We start from the raw sequence: 27,737 nt of genomic DNA, 5'->3' as shown, positions 1-27,737 counted from the left end.
TGAAATTTTAGTTTGTATTTAGGGTGAAGTGAGGATGACACTCTGGTAAGCATTCTAAAACAGAGTTTGGGACAGGTAATACAAGTTTTAGGGGTAGTGTTTAGATTTGCCTTCCAGGGATGAGAGATGAGTTTCGGATAATAAGCTGGTGATAGGTTATAGTCTAAGGATTAATGGGAGGAATCTGGGGGTTATTATTACCTGGAGAATGGAAGCCTTTGGGGGAGATTTTGACACAGCAGGAAACACGACAACAATCATTATTCACAACTATTGAATACCAAGGAGCATGATAGGACCTATGCCTACTGTCATTTAATTCACTCAACAAACACACAAGAGGGGCTTATTAGTCCCTTTTATAAACAACAAAAGTCTCAGATCCAGTAAACTCAAGCTAGTTTATTTTTCTTGAATACTGTGCTGGAGCAATAGCACAGCAGGTAGGGCATTTGCCTTGCCCACAGCTGACCCGGGTTCGATTCCTCCGCCCTGCTCATAGAGCCCGGGAAGTTACTGAGAGTATCTTGCCTGCCCGGCAAAGCCTGGCAAGCTACCCATGATGTATTTGATATGCCCAAAACAGTAACAACAAGTCTCACAATTTGTTGTGAGACATTACTGGTGCCCGCTCAAGCAAATCGATGAACAGGAGGATGGTGCTACAGTGCTACAACATACCAGAGTGTGTTCATTAAAGAATCAAGGCAATGAGCAAAGAGGTATCAAAGACCCAGTAGCAAGCAAACAATGGCTTTGACTGGATGTAATTCAGTGAGATGTTAATGCCTAGTGGCTGGTATTTGTGACTAAGAGGAATAGCTTATAGGCTGCCGAGCAAATTTAGGATTCCCTCCCTCCCTCCCTCCCTCCCTCCCTCCCTCCCTCCCTCCCTCCCTCCCTCCTTTCCTTCCTTCCTTTCTTCCTTCCCACCCTCCCTCCCTTCTTTTCTTTCTTCTTTCCCTCCTTCCCTTCCTTCCTTCCTTCCTTCCTTCCTTCCTTCCTTCCTTCCTTCCTTCCTTTCTTTCTTTCTTTCTTTCTTTTCTTGTCCTTTCTTTCTCTCTCTCGGTCTCTGTGTCTCTCTGTCTTTGTCTTTCTCTTTTTCCATGTCATTCCTGAAAGGATTTGGGGTGGAAACTCTGACTTCACGGTTTGTGGAAGAACAAAGGTCTTACTTTACAAAAAGTTTATTCTGACTCAAGGGTGTGATGCAGCTGCTGCCAAAAGTAAATAGTTTGTATTTAAAAGATTGACCAGAACAAAGGCAACACAGGCACACCCCACACACTTGGTGTGCTCTGTATGTTCCCTACATCCTGCTAGACTATATCCAGAGCAGGCTGAGAAACATATTTTAAGAGGAATGTTGAAAATGGCCTTGACAAGGAGTGAGGAGCCTCTGTGCCTGTAGAGCAAGAGGCAGCTGAGAGAGGAAGCCACCAACAGTGGCTGAAGCCTGATAGAAGAAAAATGGTTTTAAATTTTGTTCCTGAGCGCAAAGTACAGTTGTGGGAAGCTCTCCCCATAGTATGCAGAGGGTAAGAACTTCCTTTCAGTAACCCAGGGAAGTGCTCCAGACTTTTCTCATTTTCCCAGAACAGACAAACTAAAGAGTCACCAGGCCCACCACACCTGAACCTGGGGAAAGCTATGTGAACACCAAATATTTGGAAAACTAAAATGATTCTGTGAATACAAGGCACTAGCACTATCATTTAGACTGGCTGATGGCAATTAAAAATTTAAGAAAAGGAAGAGTCCTGATAAACATATGGTCTACAAGTGATAAGCTTTCTCAAAGAGCAGTGAGTTCACAGCACTGAGAAATCCTTCAACACAGATTTTGAAGTGTGGAATGTGTTGGGATGAACCAGAGTCCTGTAGGACCTTCTTCAGCTCCTCTATTTTCTATTCAATGTCATGGCCACAGATCAGATAAGCCTCTGACAGGACTTCCCATTTAAATCATTGAAATGCAATAGATTAAAGACATCAAATCCATTACAAAGTTTTGATATCAAATGAGGATAGGTTAACCTCATGGAAGGATTTCTCTGTAGTCGGATTGTTGCATGAATGGCCCTTTCCTCAGCCATCTGGTAAGCCAGCTCCTTGGTTCTCCTATACTTTCATGTAGGTAGGAATATGCCAAGTGAAATGGAATTCTCAGTGCTTTTCTTTCCTTCAACTCCAGTTCATAGGGCTGGAAAAGGGTCTTAATAATTAAGCTGAACTATGAGATGATTTACATCGCTATTGCTTTAAAATTTTTTTCAGTGATCATTTTGCATCTAGACTCCCTCTGCCCCAGCCTTTAGATTTTTGCTCTCAAACTCTTGGGTAACTTCAGTGATTTGTGCCTCTATCCTTGCTTGGCTGTTTTCCAATGGTGGAGAGATCAATAGATCCTTTAGGGAGGGAGTTTTGTATTTCAGTCAAGTCTTAGAGCCTTGCCAAAGGCAATAATGTGTCATTTTCATACATTGTCACTGATAGGCATTTGTTAAGAATGCAAGGAAGGTGTGACATTTAAACATTCCTGTAATGATAACTAAGGGAGAGACGGCTACATTTCAATTTCCAAATCTAAAAGATACCCTCTATTTTAATTTAAGCAGAAATGGTTGCTAGTCTGTTATTTTAAAAGAATAAGTAGTATTGATCTACAATGTATAGAAAACAGCTTGAAGAAAGAATTATTAAAATGTAAGAGTAAAAACGATCTAACCTTTTCTCTTAACACAGACACATCTATGTACACTGCTATGTATAAAACACAATTTATACTCTCAATTTTTTCAAATAAAAGGCCAAGGGATTTTCTTTGATTGTGGCTCATGCTGTCACTGGCATACATCATTTTTTACATAAACCACATCCATAGCACATGATCAATGATTTTGATTGACAATTTTATTTTCTTTGAAGAAGAGTTGGGTGTTTGAGGAAAATTACTGAGCAACCTAGATGCAGAATACTTGTAGGTTTTTATCATTTTATTTATTTTGTTATTTTTTCATAGTAGTTTCTCTTTTATACCTATAGTTAAAAATGTCGTGGTAAAATATACATAACTTACAAGTTAATTTTTAACCATTTTTTTAAAGGTCTCCAATTAGGGAACCTTAATTATGTTCATATTGTCTAACTACTATTCACTTCTGGAGTAGTTTCAGAATCCTAAACCTATTGAACAATAGTCCCCCATTCTTCTTTACCATCCCCTCCCAATCCCCCAGGAATCTCTACTCCATTTTCTTTTTCTCTAAATGTGTCTGTTCTGCTACCTTCCTTATGTCAGGGAAATAATACAAAATTTGTCCTTTTGTATATGATTTGTCTCACTCCCATGTAGTTTTTTTTTTGAGTATTCCTCATGTAGTAATATGTCAGAATTTCTTTACTTCTGGACAGAGAAGGAAAGAAATGAAGGGGGCCAGTAATAATAAATGGTTGCAGGGTGCAAGAAGGATAGGGCCAGAGGCCTCAAGCACATTGGTGGGGTAGAAGTGTGGCATATATCTAAAACACTGAGTACAAAACTACAACAACCAAGCTTTAAAATGTGGCTATTTAGGAGACAGGCTGCCATATGTGGGGGTGGGACTGTGGTAGGGAATCCGGGGACACTGGTAGAGGGAAGTTGATACCAGTGATGGGATTGGAGTTAGAACATTGTATGCCTAAAACTCAACTATGGTTAACTATCATTGTGCCTTAATATCTAAAAAATTTTCTTTGGTGTTTTGGGTACCTGTTGGTATACAGTATGTACTTCTTGCTCTGAGATCAGGGATTACTTTTGATAGGTCTCAGGGAACCATATAGGAAACCAGGGATTGAACTAGGGTCTGCCATGTGCAAGTCAAACACCCTACCCAATGTACTATTGCTCCTGGCCCTTTAAAAAATTTTATTTCCTGGGGGACCACACCTGGCAATGCTCAGGAGTTATTCCTACCTCTTCACTCAGAAATATTATTCCTGGAAACCTCAGGGTACCATATGGGTGCTGGTGATTGAACCTGGTCAGCTGTGTGTAAAGCAAGCACCCTACTTGCTGTACTATCTTTCTAGCCTCTCTGAATATTAAAATGTAATTCAAATCTTTTTGATGACTGAATAATATTCTATTGTATCTTGAATATATTCTATTGTATCTGTCTATAATTTACTTTTATGTTTATCTACTTGTGTAGTTTCAAATTTGAATTGTTGCAAGTATTCTTCTCTAAACATTGATACATAAGAATATGCCTGAGTAGTCCCTGTGTTCAACTTTGAGGCCTATATCTAGTTGTGGCATTGTGGGATCACCTGGTAATTATGTGTTTCCCTTCTTTGGAAACCACCAAACTATTTCCCAAACAAAAAATGTTTTTGAAGCAATTTGTTTTATGAACACTTTGTAAGTCATTAGATTTATTTTATGCAGAAGAAAAAAACTCCCCTTTTTTGCATCAGATTCTAGATTATTTAGCTAATTTGTAAAATTATAATAAAACTATAATAATTATAATATATAGTTTATAAAATCATATAGCTAGTATGAGAATAATAAACACTTTTAGAAACATACAGGTACTTGCTATGCATATAGCCTTGGAGTTCTAAGCCGTTACTGCAGAGAACTGATAAGACCAGAGGGCTTAAAACATTCCCAGAGGAAAAAACGTGTTTATTGTTCTATCAATAAACACTTTCTTAAATTCAAGAGTTTATACACAAATGTTCAGATCTATCAACTCCCCCTTTTATTTTAGCCTGTCTGCCTTTATGTTAAAATTTTGAACTTGAATATTTCAATGTTAGATACCTGTTGGGCTGGAGCGGTATCACAGTGGGTAGGGCGTTTGCCTTGCACACAGTCAACATGGCCGACCTGAGTTTGATTCCTCTGCCCCTCCTGGAGAGCCCGGCAAGCTACCTAGAGTGTCTTACCCGCATGGCAAAGCCTGGCAAGCTACCCGTGATGTATTCGATATGCCAAACACAGTAACAACAAAGTCTCACAATGGAGACATTACTGGGCCCACTCGAGAAAATCAATGAACAATGGGAGGACAGTGACACTGACAGATACCTGTTGAGTCTTTAACAATGAGCCAGATACTGTATTAAGGGCTTTCACACACTGTCCTGTGGAACACTGTGAATTCACAACTCATGTTACAACTATTAAGTGTGAATAGAGATCATTGATAAATCAAAGGCTACAAAATGATTTTTCAGCAATGCAACATGGCAGTCTGTGGGCATCAGCTAAAATATTTTACAGAAGGGACAGGGAATCCTGGATAAGAGAGCTTTTTGCTAGTCTAAATGTTCTTTGCCCTGCTAAGATATATAAAGGAAGTTAGAAGCGACTGTGGCTCTTGAACAAGAGAGAAACAAAACAACAGCTGCATATTGGTGACTGTTAACATTCAGTACACTTGTTGGCAGATCGGAGAGAAGCAGACAGCACAGGCTAAAATAGAAGAGGGAGTTGATGGATCTGAGCATTTGTGTATAAACTCTTGAATTTAAGAAAGTGTTTATTGATAGAGCAACAAGTTTTCTTTCTTTCCTGACAGTTGAATTGATGATGGGAAATAAATGGAAGTTAAGTAGGGCTGATAGGGAGACTGTGCTCAGGCTTAGAAAGAAGATTGCTTTCGAGGTAAGATGGGAGACCTGAGAGCCCTTTGAAGGGTTTCTAGCCAGTTCTGAGCACACTCATGGATCTGGAGAAGGAGGATTTCACAGGGCACAGTTCATCCTGGCAAGTGACCCCAGCGATTAAGGGGCTCAAGAAACCGGGTTTATTTAGCCAAGCGGGAGTGAACTGAAGGAGATTTAATCACAGCCTCCAAGACTATGAGTGATATTCTATGAGTGATGGAAAGCAGCTGTTTCCTGTCTCTGCAGAAGACCGGGTAAGACCGAATGGAGTAAAACTGCAACATGTGGGTGAAGAACTCCTTGGGCATAAAGTTAGAGACAACAAGTCGCAAGACCAAAGTCATGGGTCCATCTCAAAGTTACATAACTATCTTTCTTGTGTGGTTGACACAGTCCAATTGTTCAATGAGTAAAAGTTGCCGAGGGTCTGTGACCAGGGGAGAATGTGAAGTCCAGTGTCAGAAACTGCTCATCTGCTGTAAGCAAGGAAGAACTTAATTTGTAATGAGATTTTACTTATTTTTATTTATTTATTTTTTGCTTTTTGGGTCAGACCTGGCGATGCACAGGAGTTACTCCTGGTTCATGCACTCAGGAATTACTCCTGGCGGTGCTCGGGGAACCACATGGAATGCTGGGAATCGAACCTAGGTCAGCTGCGTGCAAGGCAAACGCTCTACCCACTGTGCTATTGCTCCAGCCCTGTAGTAAGATTTTAAATAGGAAACACTTTCAGGCTTGCTTTGCTCCACTTAATTTGCTTTTAAAGTTTCATAAGCTAGACTGACCCCTTCTCTGTGGGATCAGGGATTTGCAAAGGTTTGGCCATGTGTGATTTTTCTACCATTTGGTCATATGAATCTGATCTTTAAAAATTCTGTATCTTCATGGAGAATCTATTCTCTACTTTTTTTTTAATCATATATCTTTTAATCTATTGTGAAAGAATGCCTCACCGTGGAAGACTGGTAGGGGAAGAAGTATAAAGATAGAAAACAAACTTTTAGTCAAGGAGGCAGAAATGCCTTAAAAAATTCTTCTTGACCAGTGTTTTATTATTATTATCCTTGATTAGGTTCATTATGCCATTTATTCTGTTTTTGGCAGGTTTTATTTGTTTGTTTTTCTTTTGGGGCCCATCCAGTGCTGCTCAGAGGTAACTTTTGGTTCTGTACTCGGAAATCACTTCTGGTGGTGCTCGGAGGGCCAAATGGGATGTTGGGGGTTAAACCCAGGTTGGTGGTGTGCAAAGCAATTATCTTAACTGCTGTACTATTGCTCTGGCCCCATATCCCATTTATTATGATTTGGAGTAAAGATGCTTTTTTGCCTCATTGGGAGTGATATGAAGGCAAGTTTAGATTTCCAGATGGTTGACTATTATTATCTGTTTATATTACACATCCTGCATGTTACAGCTTCATCTTGAAAATATTATATTTTGAATAGTTTTTTAATTTTTAAATTCATGGAAAATTTATGTAATTTAATACTGATTTATTAATAGTATCAATAGTCATAGAATTAACTTTAAATTTAATTTTAAATATTTTTGTTTTGGGGTCACATTTTGCTGTGCTCAGGACTTACTCCTGGCTCTATGCTCAGGGCTTGGTGAACCATTGGGTTCAGGAACTGAACTCAGGTTTGCTGTGTACCAGGTAAATGCACTACCTGCTGTACTATCATTCTGGCCCCAAATCTATTATTTTTGGACCATACCCAACAGTGTACAGGAGTTAATACTGTGTTTATGCTCAGGAATCACTCCTGGAGGTGCTCAGTTGGTGCCTACATGTTGCCAGGGACTGATCTGGGTCAGCCCCATGCAAGGCAGGCACTCTAATCAAATTAAAAAAAATCAGTTTTATAATCAAACTAAAAAAATCCAGCTCTATAATCAAACTAAAAAAAACTTTCTCTAGCTTTGACATATTTCCCCTCATCTGAAAAGGGGGAGGGTGAATCCTGATCCAACAACTGATCTCACTACTCTTCTGAACTTCAAAAATCCAGCAGGAAGTGGGAAAGTGGCCTGGGATGTCTTTAAATCTACATACCACTCTAAGGCCAGGAGCAAGTTGCTTAATTTCTCCATGTCCTAAAGTTAGTTTTCACAATCTACCTGGTGGCAAAACTTGGGCATTAAATGAGAGGAAATCACATGTGCCAAATGCACAGGCCAGAGTACTGTTTCAAGTCTTGTTCATGTACACCATGAAAAATCACAAAGAGCACATTTTGATTGTGGTAGGATCATGGAGACCTCTACATTTTCTTTACTCAGCCAGCTTGTTGAACTTTATCAGGCTGATCTGTAGAGGAGAGTTGGCCTAAAACTCATGAGGGCACCCCAAAGCCCAATGACATGGATCAATTTTCTTTTCTGAACTGGCTTAATCATGTCCCCCAGCCCCACAAGTCTTATATAATGCCAACTACTCCAGAAAGCATTGACTGCCAGATTACCTGAAACAAATTATGTATTCACACGGAAGGAAAGCGTATTTCAAAGTCAGTGGGAAGGTTATGCATTTTTTTTTCATAATCTTCCAAAGAGACCAAGTAAATCCTTGAGATATTCAAATAGTCATTTAATAGACAGTGATTGAATCGAGGGCTATGCTTTGAAATGGTATTAAATGGAAGATTTGATCCCTGCCTTGGGAAAGCTTATGAACTTGTTGGAGAAACCAAACCCAGATGTATGAAATGACCACAGAACAGAAGGATGCAAAATTAAAAAGGTGGTATATAGCACAGCAGGCTGAAACCCCAAAATCCTGAGGAAAGGCAGATTGTGCATTGGGGAAAGGATTTAATTTAGCTCTAGGAGACTGAGTATTGTGGTTTGACTGGTTCATAAAACACTCTCACTGAAAGGTGGACAGAATTTCTAGAAACTGCCTAAAATATTCACTTACTCTAGAAACCCAAGCTTGTCACACAGTTGCTTATATCTGAGAAAACTGCATCCCATAAAGTCTCAGAGTTCAGTCTGATTTGGCTTTCAGACTTTCAGAACACATTGCACGAGACTACTCCTGCACCAACTCAAGTCTGCGGGGTTAGGAATAAATCATAACAAGACCCACCGAGAGGAGATATTCCAGCTAGATACTCAACTCAAAAGCTGAGGAGTGCCCCAGGTTTTCATGTTAGTGGATTTAGGAACCAGAAAGATGGGATTGGTGCATTTCTCTCTTTAGCAGAAACAGATTTATGATGCAAGGCCTGTAAATGGTAAACGTAGATCCTCCAGCTACCCCTGGAGGGGGCTCTACCCCATTCACTACCCTCATCCCCCAACTCAGAAAGCAGCAAAGTCAACCAACACTACTATTAACTTAATAGCAGAGAATTTATGGCTGAAATCTTGCAAAGGTCATGACCGAAAAGTAAAATAATTACTGTCACTTTCTTTTAGACACTTGGCTTTATGGTTCCTGTCACCTTTATCATAACACACAGCTGATTTAGTAGCTCTATTTTTTATGGCAAATGGCCTGGTGTTCTGTTCTGACACATGTGATAGTGCTGTTGAGATGACAGCGCAGGGGCAGGCTTCAGCAGAACTCAATCGAGATAATGAATTGGAATATTGTTAATGGTTTTGGTTGAGTCATGTTGTCCGGATGCCAACTTCGCTCTTTCTTTTACTTACTCCTGCTCTAGATTCTCAAATCTAAGGATTTGACATCTCCAACACAGCGCTACATCGACAGCAAAGTTGTAAAGACGAGAGCAGAAGGAGAATGGCTGTCTTTTGATGTAACCGATGCTGTTCATGAATGGCTCCACCATAAAGGTTAAAATTCCCTCTTCTTTTCCTCCTTCGATGTGACTCAAGTTATTGTAACTGGATAGCAGTTTTCAGGAAAGAGATACGCATACAAATGACCTCCGTGACTTAATGTTTTCCAGACAGGAACCTGGGATTTAAAATAAGCTTGCACTGTCCTTGCTGTACCTTTGTACCATCCAATAATTACATCATCCCAAACAAAAGCGAAGAACTAGAAGCAAGATTTGCAGGTAACTGAAATATGATCTTATGAAGTGGGGGAGGGAAGGGCTTGGGTTGTTAATCTCTGGGGAGATGAAGTCAGTTTGCTTGTGCAAATGGGATTTTTTGATGAGGTCTGTGGGGCTTCAGGGATTTCATTTGTTTGGGCCAAGTAGTGTTTTAGTGAGATAGAAGAAAGAATAAAGGATTGGTTTCAGTTTACACAGTGGGCTTGGTCCACTGATGACTTGCCTAGTATTAATTAACTACCCCACCAACCATCCAAACTATGAAATAGTTGGCTAGTTCCCTTACTCATCATTTAAGCAAGGTAGCTTTCCACCTATACTAACAGCATGGAAGACAGCATGCTTTTGGGGAGACCCATGGACATTTCTCCAAACTCAGTGCTGGGAGCCTGCAGGTATATGTCAGAGAAGGAATCATCCTAGTGCCATTTACAGCTTCTGTATTGGGGTCACATCTGGCAGTGCTCAGAGGTTACTCCTGCCTCTGTGCTCCTGCCTCTGTGCTCAGGGATCACTCCTGGTGAGGATCAGGGATTATATGGGATGTCAGGGATTGAATGACATAGAAGGCCACATAGAAGAGAGATGTTCTACCTGCTATACTGTCACACAGGTCACCTGTGGTTGCTTTAACTCACACTCCCTGTATTGGAACATGCCTATATCTGTGTGTGTTTAGGTCTATGCCCATATTGGAAGTGATTTCCTCATCAAACTTAAGTTATAGTTGATAAACATGTAATGTGGTTGGCACTTTCTCTGTCATTTTGCTCATTTTCAGTTAGAAGTTCAAGATAATGAGGAGAGGCCCAGGGTTCATGTCAATTTATGCTTCACATCAGGGTTCTATGTGCTAGAGACAATGAGAGATGGGAAATCCACTCCACCAGCCTAGACAGCTAATTTTCCTTCCCTCATTCACCACACCCTGGACTTCTCCCACTTACTCGCAAAAGGCAACAGAGGTCCTTGCTCATGGAAAAATACTCCCTGAGGTCTTGAGATTTATTTCAGTTTCCAGCCTAGTCATGATCCTCTAGAGTGTGGAGATTAAATGCTTAAATTGGCAGTCTTTGGAGCATGCTTTTGGGAGCTCAGGTTTCTAAATCGCAGATGGAATCAGGAAAGTGTTGAGGACATCATAAAATAAATGAAAAAGCCCTTTCTTCCTAGTTTCACCAAATAGCGTGAGGTCAGGGGAACTTCTGTTTCACTGGAACTGAATGCCCTGCAAGTTGGTGTTAAGTCTCAACTTACTATGTTCAACAGGGAGACTCCTTTGAGTTTGCAGTCCCAGGAAGAGAGGGACAGAGAATACCAAGACATAGGCTCTGTCATGAGTGATGGGTCATGATTGGGGTTGGGGCACTCTGTCTCGATGCTTGACCAACAGTAAAACCCTCAGTTACCTTGGAATGATCAGACACAGATGTCTCTAATCAGGAATCACTCCCTCTCTTAGACTCAAAACTGCCTCTGTCAAGGGTCCATAAGATGTGCTTATTGTCACCTGTGCTTACCCTGTTCTGTCATGTCAATCTCCAGGGGGAATTCACTGTAGCTAGCAGATGCTAGGGTGGTGTCACTGGTATGTGTGACAATAAGCAAAGAGAAAAGTAGAGCTGATATTTGACCAAGGTAAAGCTCCATGTTTATGATCCAAATGCATTTTTTCAAGGTATTGATGGCACCTCCACATATGGCAGTGGTGATCAGAGAACTATAAAGTCTACTAGGAAAAAAAACAGTGGGAAGAGCCCACATCTCCTGCTAATGTTGTTGCCCTCCTACAGACTGGAGTCGCAACAGTCGAACCGACGGAAGAAGCGTTCTCTGGATGCGGCCTATTGCTTTAGGTAAAGGAGAGCAGTGTAAAATAAAGCCACTGTGTCTGTTCACTCTTGTTCTCTCTCTGTCCTTTCTTTTATCGCCCTGCGAACTTGCTGGATCACACGTTGCCCAAGGGAAGTGAAGTGTAGGAAAGCTGATGTATCTCATAGCATTATTCTTTCCCTGTTTTGCTGTGTTCAGGAACTATTCCCAGCTTTGTGCTTGAGTAACCCCTGGCAGTGCTTGGGAACCACAGGAGGTGCTGGAGACTCCAATAGGAATCAGCAAGATGCAAGGCAAGCCTCTTAGTCCCTGCACTATCTTGTGGAACCCCTTGAGCCCCTTGAACCTTGAACCTCTTAACAGTTTTTATCTCTAATGTCTTTGCTAGCTCTTTAATATTGAATCAAGTGTGAAGGGTAAAAAATGAGCCACCCTAACCCTCCCTCCTGCCCCACTTCATCCTATAGAAAATAAGCTCTATACTCCCCACAGTAGTCAGCTTATTTGCGGTGCTTGCTGGATGCTCCTTATTTAGAAAGACTTACTGGCCTCGGAAGCCTTTGCCTTTATGGCAGGGTTTCCAGTCACTGCTCTTAAGAAGAGAAAAGATTCTGTCCAGACTGTAGCTTTAGCATGTGAGAGATGCAATTTATTTGCATGTTCATTTCATGGGTAAACTCAACAGCAACCAGGGGAATGTCTTGTGGTTTCTTATTCAGCCTAGAAGAGGAAGGCTCTTTTTCTTTAAAAAAAATGTGGGGCCAGGTAGATGACTCAAAGGGTTGGAGTCCATGCTTTATGCAAGAGGGTCCTAGAACTATGATAGCCAAATATGGTCTCAAACACTACCCCTCCCCCAAGATTATAATTGAAGCAACATTACTTTATAACATTTTGAAAGTCTCAGGTGTACATCATTGAAAATTAACATGTGTCTGTATTATGTTCAGTTAACCACCAACAGTCCAATTCCATTCTTCACTATATTTTGATCCTTTCACCCTAATTTAAATGCCCCCTTTCCCTTCGCTTCTAGAAACAATTGATACTGATCTTGTAGTTTTAAACTTTGCTATTATTTTACTAAATTCATTGGTTTCTTTTTTTATTTATGTACCAGTAAGAACGAAATCACACACCTGTCTTTCTCCATCTGATTGCCTAAACTGTGGTATCCTCTAAATCTGTACTAACTGCTTCAAGAGGCAGAATTGAGTATTTTTATGGGAAGTATTGTTGTTGATGTGTATGAGTATGTTAGTACTCATGTGTATAGATGCTACATCTCCCATATTGCTCCTCTTTCCCTGGCCACTTAGGTTCTTTCCAACTCTTGGATCTTGGGAATGATGCTGCCACAGGTGCGGGGATATCAATTTCTCCTCAAGTTTGTTTTTTTCATGTTTCTTGGGTAAATTCCCAGAAGTGGATAGCTGAATTCTATGGAATTTCCATTTTTAATTTTTGAGTCATCTCTGTGCTGATCTCCATCATGGTACACCAGTATACTTCCCACCCACTGTCCAGCAGAACTTTATTTTTATCTGTATCCTTGTAGGTGATGTCTCTTCTTGGTTTTGATTTCTATTTGCCTAATTATAAGACATGATGGGTTTGAGAGTTAGTACAGGGACTATGCATTTATTTTGCATCTCACCCCTGATTTGAATCTCCAGTACTACACATGGGCCCACCAAGCACTGTTAAGGGTCACTTCTGGGCTCCAAACCAGACAGTTTTTGAGCAGGGGTGCAGGTGTTCTAAGCCCTGACAAAAGAAATTAAAAATAAAATCCCAATTAAAAAAATCTTATTAATGAGACAACATGAGGTATGTTGTACCTTTTGTCATGTGCCTCTTGATCATCTGTCTTTCTTTACTTTGAGAGTTCTGGGGACTGTGAAGTATGAAAAAGTGTCAGAATTCATGAGCAAAATGATGCTTTTAAAATTGTTTTTGTTTTGGGGCCAAATCCAGTGATGCTCAGGGGTTACTATCATCTCTGGACTCAGGAATCATTCCTGGCACTACCTGGGGGACTATATGGGATGCTGGTGATCCAAGCCAGGTCATCTGCATACAGGGCAAGTGATGTACTTGCTTTACTATTGCTTTGACCCCCCAAATGGTGCTTGTTTAATGCTGGATCCTGTGGTTTCACTAAGCAGGATTCTGTGTTTCATGATCTCTGGTTCACTCTACAATCAGGAACATGAAGTGAAATATTTACCTCCAAAGGAAAATGTTCTATTTGGGTCTTTGGAGATAGCTGTTGTCCTTTATTTCTTTTATATTGGAAAGGGAAATTGAGGCTGGATGACAACACTGGAGTGTTGGTTGTAAAAGATTGTCAGCACCTCTTTGTTTATATCTAGTCATATAAGGGAAAGATTCAGTTTTTGGGTCACAATTAAAGGGATCAGGGACAGTAGTGCAGTGTACCACCCCTCAGGAAAGTCACTTGAGATCAACATAAAACCATTAAACCTTGGTTCATAATACTTGTTCATTGGACAGAAAAATAAGTCATTTTTATGTTTTGGAATGGGGGAAATCAGTTTTGAAGTATTCATTGCTTTCTCTCTCTCTCTCTCTCTCTCTCTCTCTTCAAAAAACAACAGAAATGTACAAGATAATTGCTGCCTACGTCCACTTTACATAGATTTCAAGAGGGATCTTGGGTGGAAATGGATACATGAACCCAAAGGGTACAATGCCAACTTCTGTGCCGGGGCATGTCCCTATCTGTGGAGCTCAGATACTCAACACAGTAGGGTGAGTATTGGCTAATATGTCTTTTCTGGTCTTGAGTGTTAGTGTATATCCACAGATGTATTTCCAAATGAATTAGCCAGAAGTTTTCTCAGCATCACACATAATGGGTGCTGGAGAGGCCCTCTGAAGGACAGGGAAGAATGATGACTGTACGTAAGATCAGAACACAATTCTATGGGCTGGAAAGATAGCTGAAAAGAGGAAACTTGCCTTGCACATGGCTGATCCAGGTTCAGTTCCCATCATCTCAGAGCTAGGTGAAACCCCTGAGCATTGCTGGATATGCCTCCCCCAAAAAGGGAAGGAGAGTGAGAGAAAGGAAAAAAGGGAGGAATGAAGAAGGGAAGGAGAAGAGAAGGAGAAGGAAAGAGAAGCAAAGGGAAGGGAGGAAAGAAGGGAAGAAAGGGAAGGAGGGAAAGCAGGGAAGGCAGGCAGGCAAGCAAGAAACACTGGTTAATTTGAGGAGTTTGTAGTGTCTTCTCAATGAGATTATAGACAACTAGTTAGTTTTGCTTCATTTTCCCTTTGTTGTATGTGCTGGGCAGCTGTAGGCTGACAGGTATCTAGGGAAAAACTTCTGGAATCAACACATCACTTGATGTCATATACAACTAAGATGGGAAGAATCCCAGGCCCCCTTCTAAGAAAACATTTCTGGTCACCAACATTAGGAACTATTTTATTACAAAAAAGATTGAGGACTTCATTGGTGCTTTGGAATAGTGAATCACTAGTGTGTGACAGAAAGTCATTTAGCATCTCTGAACCTCAGTTTTTCAGCTGTAAAAAGGAAAATAAAAGGGAACTGGAGAAATAGTTCAGCTGGTACGGTGTTTGTCTTGCATGGGGCTAACCTGGGTTCAATCCCCAGCATCCTGTGTGATCCCCCAAGAACCATCAGGAGTAACTTCTAAATACAGAGCCAGGAGTAACCCCTGAGCATCTAAGATGGTTTGTAGCCATACCATCCCCCACCAAAAAAAATAAATAAATAAAAGGAAAATAGGAATAAACTTCAAAATAATATTGTCAAATTTAAGTGTTCAAAAAGATGCTCTGTGTAAACAATGGTTTGAAAATATTTTCTTGAAGATTTTTAAAATGTAACCCAAAGTAAGTAAAAATTTGAGTGTTTATACAATTGACTTCAGTGAGGTAAGAAGATTATCCTCTGGTTGATTTTAATACTCTGGGTTCCCAGCCCCAGTTAACCAAGATTTTTTCTATGTAATAATGTTATTTGTATGTTGCCTCCAGAAGGTAAATGATATAGGATTTTGTATAGGAAAGGACTTCTTAAGTTATCTTGTCCACGTTTTCCACTCTTTTAAAGAAATGGGCCCCAGATCATGCATATGACTTGCCTGAGATCAAAGGGAAAGTTAGTGACAAATCAGTGCTTGGAATGCCATCCCTGTTCTTTTATAACCTGATCCCCTTTCCCTGTTACTGAGTTTAATTCCCAAAATGTGACCACACATTGGGATTATGCTGTGTAAGCCTCATTAAAGAGGCATTAGAAAAATTGCCTTCACCACAGGATAGGAAAATGAATCTGTGATCCCTAAAGTCACATAATACATAAATTCAAATAAAAAATTTGGAGAAGTTATCAATTATTTGAGAAATCTATGTAATAATTGGTCTATTCAGATGAAAAATCTTGTTTTGGTGGAACATGCAGTGCATTTATTTACTTATAATTCCCCTACATATATCAACCTTTAAGCTGAAAATATGATTCCCTTTACTTCAGTTTTTTTTCAATTCTCCTGTAGATTTTTGCATTCAAAGGTGACTCTGTGCTTAGCCACGTATGAGAGAAGATTGCTCATGCCTGTCCCTCTGTCTGATCTCTCGGGCCCAGCTGCTCCATCTGGGTTGTGGCAACAGTAGCTGTAATGTGGCAAGGCCTGGTTGCCAACTGGAAACATAATTCTCCTCCCTGATACACAGAGGGAGTGTGTGAAGGCTGAGACCATGTTGTTTTTCAAGAAGAGAGGAAGAATAGCTATGGTGGTCACAAATATGTGGTTTGGACTGTTCCCCAGGAAGGCAGAGGTAGCTTAGTAGTATAGTCAGTGTGGCTGCCCCGGACAGACCTACTGTCTTAGGCTGAATCTCGAGGAAAAGGTCACTTACTTTTGGATTGGTCCTTTAATGGCATTCTTGGAAATGCCTATCATCATGGCAAACCCACCATACTTGGCACTTGGAAAAGCCACAGATCACTTTGAAAGAGAAAGACAAACTGGATCGAACGAGAGAAATTTCTCTTCATGTTGTTTTGGAACTGGCCTCCAGTGGAGCCTCTACCACTAGAGAATTGATCATTATTAGTCACCTTTCACTAATAGTGTTAGTAAAGTGGTATGAAGACAAGAATTCAGAGGAGCAAATTTGGAGTGGGGGTGGCACCTGGGAAGTGTGGGCAACACAACAGTAATCAAAGTCCCAACTTATGGAAAAAATCTGTTGATGGAGCTATTTAATTCAATATAACTTTTACAGAATCACTTGTATATGCTATCTGCAGAAAGGAGGCTGCAGGAAAATGGTGAATTCAGTGATGACTAGAGGCTCTTTCAAGTTTGACTGTAATTTGGTGTTTAGAAAAGAAAATCAGGGGCCTGAGAGGTAGCATAGGGGTTCAGGTGCTTGCTTGCATGCGACTGATCCTGGTTCAATCCTTATTACTACTTATGTTTTCTGAACACAGACAGGGTTACCCCTGAACATGGAGCCAGGAGTAAGTCCTCAGTACCACTGAGTGTGGTACATTAAAAAAAAAGGGAAAATAAGCCATTATTAACAACACTGTGAATTTCAGTGCCTAAATAAATACTGGGGAAGAAGTGGAAAAAAAAAAGAAAGTGAAATAGTAAGCCAAAAATTAATATGAAGTGCCTACTTGTTTGATAAGATAACCACATGCCATGGTAAACTACTTTATTCATATTTATTTATTTGTTTGTTTATTGGTTTTGATTTGGCCTTTCCCTCTCTTTTGTACTCAGGTTCTCAGCTTATATAATACCATCAATCCAGAAGCATCTGCTTCTCCTTGCTGTGTGTCCCAGGATTTAGAGCCTCTGACCATTCTCTACTACATTGGCAAAACCCCCAAAATTGAACAGCTGTCCAACATGATTGTAAAGTCTTGCAAATGCAGCTAAGAGTCTCAGAAAAGTAGCAAGACAAGAATCACAACAATGATGACAACTACGACAATGACGACGACTATGATGATGATGATGATTATGATGATGATGATGATGACATTGACAATATCAGTAACAAGAAAACAGGAGAGAGCCTTGCTTCATCTGTGTTAAAAAATTGCAAAAGCGGTACTAGTTCAAACATTTTGGAAGTGTGTGTGCTGTTTGTTAAAACTGGCATCAGAAAAAAAAAGTGAAAGCCTTAGTCTCCATTTCACCTCCTCTGTAAGGGAGAGAAGTAAGAAGCCAAATCTTTTCTTTTTAAGAAAATAAATAAATAAACACTGGAAGAAGTTGTTAGTGTGAATTACACAAAAGAAAACAAACCAACAACAGGAAAATTCCATGAAGTGGATGTCTGTGCACACCGTCCTATCCCATGTCTCAGCTGAATTTTCTGAGTTGCTATGATTAGGCATCCTTTCCCTTCTTTCTTTAGAGTTCACAGTGAGTTATTTATTATGTGTTACTATATAATGAACATTTAATTGCCCTTGGAAAACAAACAAGTGTATAAAGTGGAGACCAAATATTTTGCCGGAAACTCATGGATGGCTTAAGGAGCTTGAACTCAAATGAGCCTGAAGTGGAGAGGTCAGATCAATGACAGGAAAACCTGAACGAATTATTGGAAGACCGAGCAAGTCCACTTTAAGATGGAGACCCTGGAAACACCAGCTCTTTCTCTACCACTGAAGGAATCTTTTTAAGGTTCAAAAAGAGAAAGGCCTGTAAATTAAGTATAATTTCCATCAGAATAAGTCTGTAAAGGTTTCTTTTCCCCACTTTTTTTAATTGTAAATTATTCTTTGTCCATTTGGTAAATCAGTGGAATGTTGAAATGTTTGACTATGTCCTGGGCAAACTTCAGCCTAGAATTCTTGCTGGATAGCTCAGCTCTGTAACCCTACTTATGTTATTGGAATTGGTGAAACACAGCTGCAGATCTTTTGAAAACAATTCAATCAAAATGTTGACTACATTTAGTATCATGTGGCCATCATTGCCCTATTTTTCATAGTTCGTAATAATGTTGATTAAGGTTCAAATTAGACTGACTTGGGGATTCTTTCAATGATGATTGCTCTAAATTTTGTACTTCTTTTGGCTGGCCAGTACTTGCAAGTAAAAGCCCTGTATTTGGACATGCTCTACTAATCCTTATTCTGGAGTCTTTGTTCTGCCTCATCCAGTGTCGTCCTCTTTCATGTTGTTGTATGAGTTATCCATTCTTATGCATGATAGAAGCAACCTGGATACATTTTTTCCTTTTTATAAAAAGGAGTGATTTGAATTTATAGACTTTCTTTCTCTTCTAAGCATAAGTACCAGTCAACCCAGATGTGGAAACTGTTATGTAGATAATAGAGGTTAAGTGTTTTCCTTTTAACTAGGGCTCAAGGAGCAGACAGAAACCCCAAGTCTTAGTGACTAAATTAGAAAAGGTTTCTCTAATTGTGTTCAGTTGGCACTTGGAAGAATTCTATGGGTATAAAACAGTAGATTATTGGTAAGACATCTTTTTCTTTAATCAGGTTTTTTAGTGTTAGGAGGAAGTGGAAAGATTTACATTTTGAATGATTTTTTTAAAGGGGAGAGAGTGTAGAGTTCAGGTTGGCATAAATCATTTTGTTTATTTTTCTCTGAAGTTAAAGTATTTCTAGGTGTTCTTTGAAGGGTTTTGGAAAGGCACCAGTCAAATTCTCCCATGATCAAAAAAGAGAATTATTCTCTTACCTAAATGAGAATTATCTGTACTGGGGGCTGGAATTTTCAGTATAATGGCAGAAAACAAAAACTTATTGTAGGGTCTGTAGGATGAGTCACTTTGTCAGTTGCACCATATTGAACTCTCAGATAAAAGTTAGTAGGTGAGACACTAAAATCTTTGTAGTTTCACTTAATGAGGAGCACAGTGAAATGTGAGTCCCAAGAAAATGTTTTTGATAGGCTATAATTGTCCTCCCCCCAGTTGCAAATAAGGGATTGAATTAGCAAGTTTAAAAACTGGAAAAGCAAGAGATGGGGATTGGTGCCCCCAGGAGGTTGGAGGCTGCCCAGCCCCAGGTTTGAATGTGTTGATTTTGAGTCTCTCTTCCACTTTTCTTCCGTTCACTCTATGTAAATCACTTTTTTTCTGCAGGTATTTTTCCTTCTTCAAAAAAATGACATTTTGTTTTGTAATATTTTGTCTCTTTTCATGAATGCACTGATAATATTTTAAATGCTCTATTTTAAGATCTCTTGAATCACTTTTGTTTTCATTTGGGGTTTTTCTAAAGGCCTTGTTTTCCCATAAATAAATATTACCAGGATAGGGGTGGGGTGAAGGGAGATGAAGGAAATGTTAGTATGGGGTCAGGGTATGGTTTCTCTGTGTTAAGCAGTACAATGTTAAGGTTGGCATGGTTTTAAAAAAATGGAATATAAGAATAGCTGTTTTGTATTTTGGTGGCCAATGATGCTGTATTTTAACACAATGTATGTCTGTTTTTGTGGTGCTCTAGTGGTAAATAAATTATTTCAATTACATGTTGATGTGTTTTTCCTGTCATAGTGCCCTCTTGGAGATTGAAAACACCTCTCACCATTGAGAGCCACCCTGACCCAGAAAAGCCATTTCAGCTTGAACTGTATGTTTTCTGCAGCAGGATACTCACTCTTGGTCTCCATAGTCCAAGAACCAGCACTTAGCTGTAAAGAACTGAGGGAAATTCTGTGCTGTGCTTGCACTCTCTCCTCTATTGCCATTTGGTCATTGTTTGAGATTTTTGTTTCCATCCATTTAGACAGTCTACCAAAAAAAAAGGCAGAGATGTTTGGACCATGATTTAGCTTTCTGGTTCTATGTTCTGCCAACCCCAAGGCCAAAAGAACTGGTCTAGACAGTATCCCCTGTAGTCCCATAACTAGAATCATGGCTCAGCTTGCCAGATAAAACAAGACCCACGTGATTTTGGAGCTGGTCTTTGGGAAAATGACTCTCTGCTTTACCAACCATTCTGCACCCAAACCCCATTCTCTCAAATTGCTTTCAAGACCAGACATCTCAAATGAGTTGCCAGTCTCCTAATAGACATGGTCATAATCATAATCATAATAAAAAGTAGTTGTGGTTTAATCTGTTGTCTTGCTTTTTCCAGTGAAAGAATTGGTTTGTGCACACAGAAACAAGTACTTAGGGTATTTGGAAGATGACTCCATTCTTCACAGTCTGTGCTTGATCTCTTACACTCAATTTATAAATAGGAAGTTTTGGGGTTTAAAATCATTAGTTCTTTCTTCTCTGCAGAGAGCTGGCCTCTGGCCAATCCATGTAGCCCACATCATCTTTATGGGATATCAAAGGGTGATGAAATTTCATCTAATGTACACACCAACGTTGGACACTTGTCAGTCATTCTGAATTTTTTAAATCTTTAATATGAGAATGAGTTTATTGGCTTTACAGAGGTTTGTGTGGGGGCTGAATGTGTGTTTGTTGTATTCTCATTGTCAAGTGAATGGATTTATGAAAAAGACTTTGCTTAGTATTTGGTCTATAATTAATTTTAAGTGTATGGTAGCCAAGATATTATTACCCAATTTCCTGAAACCATATTGTGATGAGCTGTTTGTCAGCAGATTATACTTTGGTTTTAGCTTTTCTATCATGACATTGAAATAAAGTCCTCCAGACCTTCATCTCATAAATGAATCAAGTCATTAGTTACTCCAAGATCATTTCTAACTATGTTTGTTAACTGATAATGTTTAGGTTATGCTTTCCCTAATCTTCCAACTAAAATTTAAAGTAGAAGAGACAGAATGACTAGTTAGATGGCCATTTGCTTAAAGAATAAGAACAGTTAGTGCAATCTATGGAGTGCTTACCTAGTACTGCTCTCTGCTAACTAGTTTACCTGGTAGGTAGTGGAGGTGAACAGAGAAAAGAGCAGACTCAGAAAGTTTAAATTCTGCATCCAAGATCACTCAGGTTGTACGTGGGGAATCTAAATCATACCTTTCCAATACTCTGACTCCTATACATACGTGAGTCCCAAGCAATTGAAATATAGTTAATCTGAACTGAGTTGTGCTGATTTTGAAGATATACTAAAAATGTAAAATGTTTTATTAATTTTTTATATTTGATTATGTTTCTAAATACAATTTTTGATATATGGGATTGAATAAAGTTTACCATTAAAGCTAGTCTTACTTGTCTCTTTTTACCTTTTTAAGTATAATTTATAAATGCACATACTGCTCATGGCACTCCATGCTTTATTTCTGTTTTAAATTTTAAAATTTTTGTTTATGGGACACACTCAACAATGGTCATGGATTGCTCCTGGCTCTGCACTCAGGAATTATCCTTGTGGTGCTTGGGAGACTATATGGGATGTTGGTGCTCAAACTCATGTAAGTCTTGTGCAAAATAAGTGCCCTACCTGCTATACTCCACAGTGTATACTCATACTCCCCATACTCCTCTCCAGTCCCATTGCAGTTTACTTCTTTTTGCGTTCTATTTTAGGATTTCCAGGTCTCTCTTCTGTTGTCCACCTGCTTTTTGCTCTCAATAAGAACATTTAGAGCCTATAGTGTCTTATTTATACTTGTTTTAGTTCCTTGACTGACAATTCCAAAACCCCTACCTTGCCCAAGTCTGATATTTTCTCTGCCTACTTAAATTGGGCTTTTATCATTAACACGCTTTAGGAAAAAAATTAATGGGTGGACAAGATGTACCCAGGTAAAAGGGACTTCTATAAACAGGCCTTGGTAACACGAAGGTGTGGTGGGTGAGGGGTAAAACTTTTTGTTGTTTATGATTAGTTCTCATTTTTTGTGCCTCTAGGCTGTGAACTGCAGGAATTTCTATTTTTAAATTCTCCACCACCCCTGAATGTGGGACAGCATGGTTAGAGTGGGCTAGAGTTGGGTACTTCTCTTCCTGCAGGCTGATGGACTCTGACAATTCCCAATGGTTAGTCTTGGATTAAGTATTTCCTTCTGAAGCTAGGCATGGAAGTGTTTCCTTTTCCCTTCCCTTACTGGAAACTCAGAGATTTCTCATATATTTTTTGACTGTGGAGACTCTGCTTGAATCTCACACTGGGAATCTCTCATGCAACTATGTCTATACTGCACAGTTCCTGATGTTCACAGGTGTCCAAATCATGCTCCAGCAATCCATCCAATACCCATCAAGGTTATTGTTGTCACAGTTTTTTTTTTTGCTCATTTCTCTTTTTGTACATGTCATATGTGTCTGTTTGCTCCATCTGGGAGGAGGGGAAAGAGATCTATAGCTTCTCCCTCCATTACGAATACAAGAAGAGTTGCCGATTTTTCAGTCTGTCCAATTGTTTGCTTTTTTGACTGGGATGGTGACTTCAAGTATCCTAATATGCAGACCTGAAAATAAGTTTCTTTCATCTCTATTTGGTATCTCTAGCTTAGAAAAAAATGCTGAACAAATTCCATAAACGTTGTTATAGCTTTTATTTTTGTAATGGATAGCTGGTTGATCTTTACTAGGGTCCTATGAATCTTCTCTGGAGGCATTAGGGACTATTATATCAAGACACATGTAGATTAGCATAATTCTTATTAGGTTCTTATTAGATACTGATTCAACATATGGTCATCATATACAGACATCCAAACTCCCACCCTGACCCAAGCCAGAGCACCTGATGCTTGCATACCAGTCCCCAAAGAGACCTACTTCTAGAGTAGCTGAACTATTATATCAAATGTTTTCACAGAAATTTTGACAACTTTTTGGCCTGTACTTAAAGGGGAAAAAAGAGTGGACATACTTGCTCATGGTGTTACGTGTGTCCCTGGTCTGGAAAAGATACAGGCTGTTTAGCTGGAAAGAAATGATTTAATCCTGTTTAGTTGCCGGGTCTGGAAAGAACCAGGCTTTGTGTAGCCTGCAGGTGACACAAGGGAAGGCTTTTGAATTTGCTTGTTTGAGAGAGTCAAAAATTGGGGCTGGAGAAATGGTACAGCACAGTAAAAAGAGCTTGCACACGGCTGACCCAGGTTCCTTCCCTGGTCTTCTCATATATTCCCTGAGCACTACCAGGAGTAATTCCTGAGTGCAGAGCCAGAAACAACTCCTTAGCATCACCAGGTGTGGCCCCAAGACAAAACTAATCCAAAATAACAAAATGTAAGAATCGAAATGGAAGATGCTAAATTTGATTTATGACAGGGCCCATGGAACTGGAAAACTGGGACTTTGGATGCTTCTAGAGTGTTGCTGCACATTTGCCTCCAGGGTGCAAGCTTATTCACACCTTTATTTCTACCACAGACTGCTGTCTGGTAATGCTACCTTGAACTTGATCTCTTTTGATTGCTAATGTATTAAATGGGTTGCTTGATTATCTGCTTTCCATGTCTCAACTTCTTACATGTCAAGCAAAGGAAAAGAAGGTCTAGTTTTATTTCCATATCTGGGCAAAAGCAATGGGGTAAATGTTATTTTTATGCCTCTTTTTGGAACATCCTAAATGGATCCTATGATATTAGAAGAATTTACTAATTAATATATGAAGCAATTGTCTTGAGAGCTGTAAGCGAATTTACCTGAAATTGCAGAGGAAATGCTAGTCAATGACCCATTTTGAATGGATGGATTTCCACCCAGTTCGTCTTTATTTCCTTAAGTTTTTTGTGGTTGGTTTCTTTATTTCTGCAAGAAATGGCTTTTTGGAGAAGAAATGCATGTGTTTCTGTAATTGGGCAGAGACAGAATAAAAGGAACAGAATGTACCAAGGAGGATGTGCTGGGTGATCAAAACTAGGAAAATTGCTTAGCCTAAAAGAACAGACAAAATCAGAGGGGGCAAGACTAAGTGGTGAAGAGAAATGCCCAATAGAATCTCTGTTTCTTCCCAAAGTAGAAAACTTTTTTCTCTACAGAAGCCAACCTAAGTGAAAGAACCCAGATGTGTTGCTCAGGTGGCATCATGATGGTCTGGCCAGCCCTCAAGGTAGAAACCCTCTCCCTCGACCCAACTCTCCATTCTGAATCATATAGAAAATCCAGAGTCTCGGGACCTTGGGAGAAAACAAGCTAAGAGGTTGTGCAATTCAATCTTGCTTCAAAGGCAATGTACTCATGCAGTTTGGCTGATCCTCAAATCTGGGTGTAGCACTCATTTCTTCATTTGAAACAAAATTTGGCAGTTCAGAAAGTGGAGGAGAACTTGAAATCAGGTGGTGGTGGTTCATTTCATTGCAGATCCAATTCTGCATCACGTGTGAGTATGTGGGGTGTGTGTGTGTGTGTGTGTGTGTGTGTGTGTGTTTCTCTTACTGTTATCATTGGTATACCAGAGGGAAAACAGACATAAGAGGTTGTGGAGGTGTAGTGGTCTAGAGCAGCCCTTAGAGGGATCTGGCAACCCTCATATTTCTGCTTACCTGTTCAGGGAGGTTGAGTTAATCATAAAAAAATTGTTTTTGTCAGATTTACCAACAAGGAGACAGAGTTTTGTATCTTAGTATCCACAGAGATGTAGCCTGGAAAGCAACCCAACTCAAAGGCACTGGTTCCTGAGTTACCTACTCTTGATCAGGAATTTGGACACATTTCTAATGGGGGGAAGAGGGCATACAAGGAGAGGTAAGGAAAAAGAGTTCCTAAACACCAAATTGTTTTTGTCTCACACCTGACTATGCTAAGAGTTTAGTCTTGGCTTTGTGCTCAGGGATCACTCCTGGGCATGCTAGTGCTGGCAACTGGGCTGGGGTCAGCTACATACAACAAGGCAAAGACCTTTCGTATTGTACTATCACTCCCATCCCCTGAGCACCAGATTTATGTGCATAGTACAGTTAGTCAAAACTGTGCCTAGCATCAAGCAATTAAACTGCAACAAGGAGAGAGACAGAGCAGACCATCTGTCTTTGCCTTTTTCCCAAGCAACATGCAAAGGAGGAGTTCACTATGTATGGTCTTTCCTGGCATATTTTATGCTGTGTGTTGTTTTTGTAACCAATGGAGAGAAATAAATGATCGTTCTGCTGTACTGGGTCTAGATAAAGTTCATATCCCAATCCAGGAATTGGGGTGTAGTGGAGGTCCCCATCAGTGAGAGGGATGACTTGATCCTATGCTGCCTAGCCTGGATCAGTTCTTGATCATCTTGTGTGCAATCTAGTACACAATCTGACTTGTGGCAATTGAGCAGATGTTTTTTAAATTTAGTCCTGGAAGGAGTATGGGATTCTTGCCCCCACTCTGCCACGGGCAAACTCTGGGTGCTGGAAACATCTCTTACCTTTCTCTGGGACTCCTGAGACAATATAAAAACTTTGCTTTATGTGATCTCTAAAGTGCTCTGTGGTCTCTAAGAGGTTGTCTTCATGCATTTTTTCACTTGTAATAGTGAGCAGGAAGTATCTACTATTCACATTTTCTTTCATTCATTAAGTACCTACTGAGCATATACCAGGTATTGCCTGGTGTTGTAGCTTTAAGGTGCTAGGTTCACAACAAAATAACTCAAGTGTCAGCCATCAGTAGATTCTGTTCAAGGTTGGAATTTTATTTCCACTAAAAACCAGAAAAAAGATGCTATTGGGTGTCAGCCTTTCCTAAAGGCTCAGAGAGGCTCATTAGAATATGCCTGAAGTAGGTTCCTTGCGATAGCACAGCGGTAGGGCGTTTGCCTTGCATGCAGCCCACATGGCCGACCGGAGTTCGATTCCTCCGCCCCTCTCGGAGAGCCCGGCAAGTTACCGAGAGTATCTCGGCCGCACTGGTGGCAGAACCTGGCAAGCCACCCGTGATGTATTCGATATGCCAAACACAGTAACAACAAAATCTCTAATGGAGACATTACTGGGCCCACTTGAGCAAATCGATGAACAACGGGAGGGCCTTTACCTTTACCTTTAGGTTCCTTGCAATATATATCTCCTGGATGAGGGAATAAGGGCTCACTGAGACCCTGCAGACCTGAGAAGTTGTCCTTAAAGGGGTAGATTATTTTAAGTTCAAGAGGCTGGGAGTAACCTCACCTCCTTATCTTGAGCTGCCTTTTTCCTCACCAAAGGAATCACTGTTTTTCCTCCTGTGACTTAGAAGAATTAAGTTTGGGGCACTCTCCAGGGCTATGTTTGCCTACAGTGGACAAGTCCTTCCTATCTGAGAAAGGCATCCTATGGCTCTCAGTGTAAAGATGATGTCTTCCCCCCACTCTTCCTAGGCCCAATCACGGGAGGTTTCCTCTTCTTGAATCCTTAGGTCCCTTAATCCAGAGAAAATAGTGCAGGCTCACTCTGTTTTTCTTCTGAATTTACTGTCATGTAAATATTTCACACATACTTTATTAAGTTTATTTCCTTTGCTAACCTGTCAAATGCTGCTTTGAAGTGGGGTTTCCCCCTGCACCCTGACACTGCCATGGCTCTCACAGGGTCCACCTTGTTGCCGTGACCCTTAAATCTTTAACCTACAACTGAAAGGTGGTTAGCTTTTGTGGAAGCAAATTTATAGCTGCTTCTTTGGCATGACTTTAGAATAAGAAGAGTCTCTACCTCCCCAGATGCGTTCTCTGGGACAGTCTATAAACAGGCAGACTTTCGCGGCTCACCAGAGAGGAGGTTAGCATCTAACCTGAGACTGCCAGTTCACACAGGGTAGCACATTTCCTAATGAGAGCTGGGGATCTGGTCTTCACAGCAAAGCATCAGCAAATAGGGCTGCAGTAACTCCTCTCTAATCCTTTTTGACTGTCCACTGTAATTATATCTGTATACTAGGATCATAGAGCTTACAGTGAATCAACCTATCATTCAGATGTGTTTGTCACTAGAAATACCATTGCAGTACAGAAGAATATTATTATTTCTGGGGACATTCAAGGAAGAGTAAAGTACACCAAATGAATTTTCCTAATCTGTTTATGGAATTGCTTTTTTCTTGCCAATTATAGAGAAATATTTGGGTCCACCAGACCAAATTCTTTTGCCCCACCACTTTGTAAAACACCTTGGAATACTGGCAACTGTGAGGCAGAGCAAAGTCACTCCCATTGGATGACAAGAGCTCTCTGTCCTCAGTTGTCCCAAGTCCCAGGATACACAGCAGAGACACCTGCAGAATTTTAAAAATGATTTGTAGGTCTACCATAGACCTACTGACCCAAACTTGAAGTGAAGAAAAAGGGATTTTTACAGTAAAACCAAATAAGAACT

General features: G+C 40.1%; 1 protein-coding gene across 2 annotated transcripts in view; it reads left to right on the top strand.

Moving 5' to 3' along the window:
* Positions 1 to 20,060, top strand: part of TGFB2 (transforming growth factor beta 2) — a 77,857-nt gene extending 57,797 nt beyond the window's left edge. For both annotated transcript variants that reach the window (XM_056110735.1, XM_056110734.1), the window contains 5 exons: positions 9,340 to 9,472; positions 9,589 to 9,699; positions 11,378 to 11,555; positions 14,154 to 14,307; positions 17,325 to 20,060. In XM_056110735.1, coding sequence (XP_055966710.1) covers positions 9,340 to 9,472; positions 9,589 to 9,699; positions 11,378 to 11,555; positions 14,154 to 14,307; positions 17,325 to 17,483 — 735 coding nt within the window. In that variant the 3' untranslated portion in view covers positions 17,484 to 20,060. The remainder of the gene's footprint in view (positions 1 to 9,339; positions 9,473 to 9,588; positions 9,700 to 11,377; positions 11,556 to 14,153; positions 14,308 to 17,324) is intronic.
* Positions 20,061 to 27,737: the final 7,677 nt, after the last annotated feature.

Source organism: Sorex fumeus, unplaced genomic scaffold (genome assembly GCF_029834395.1).
Source record: "Sorex fumeus unplaced genomic scaffold, SorFum_2.1 ptg000010l, whole genome shotgun sequence".
Classification (NCBI taxonomy): domain Eukaryota; kingdom Metazoa; phylum Chordata; class Mammalia; order Eulipotyphla; family Soricidae; genus Sorex; species Sorex fumeus.
This window is presented reverse-complemented; position numbering and strand designations above follow the sequence as displayed.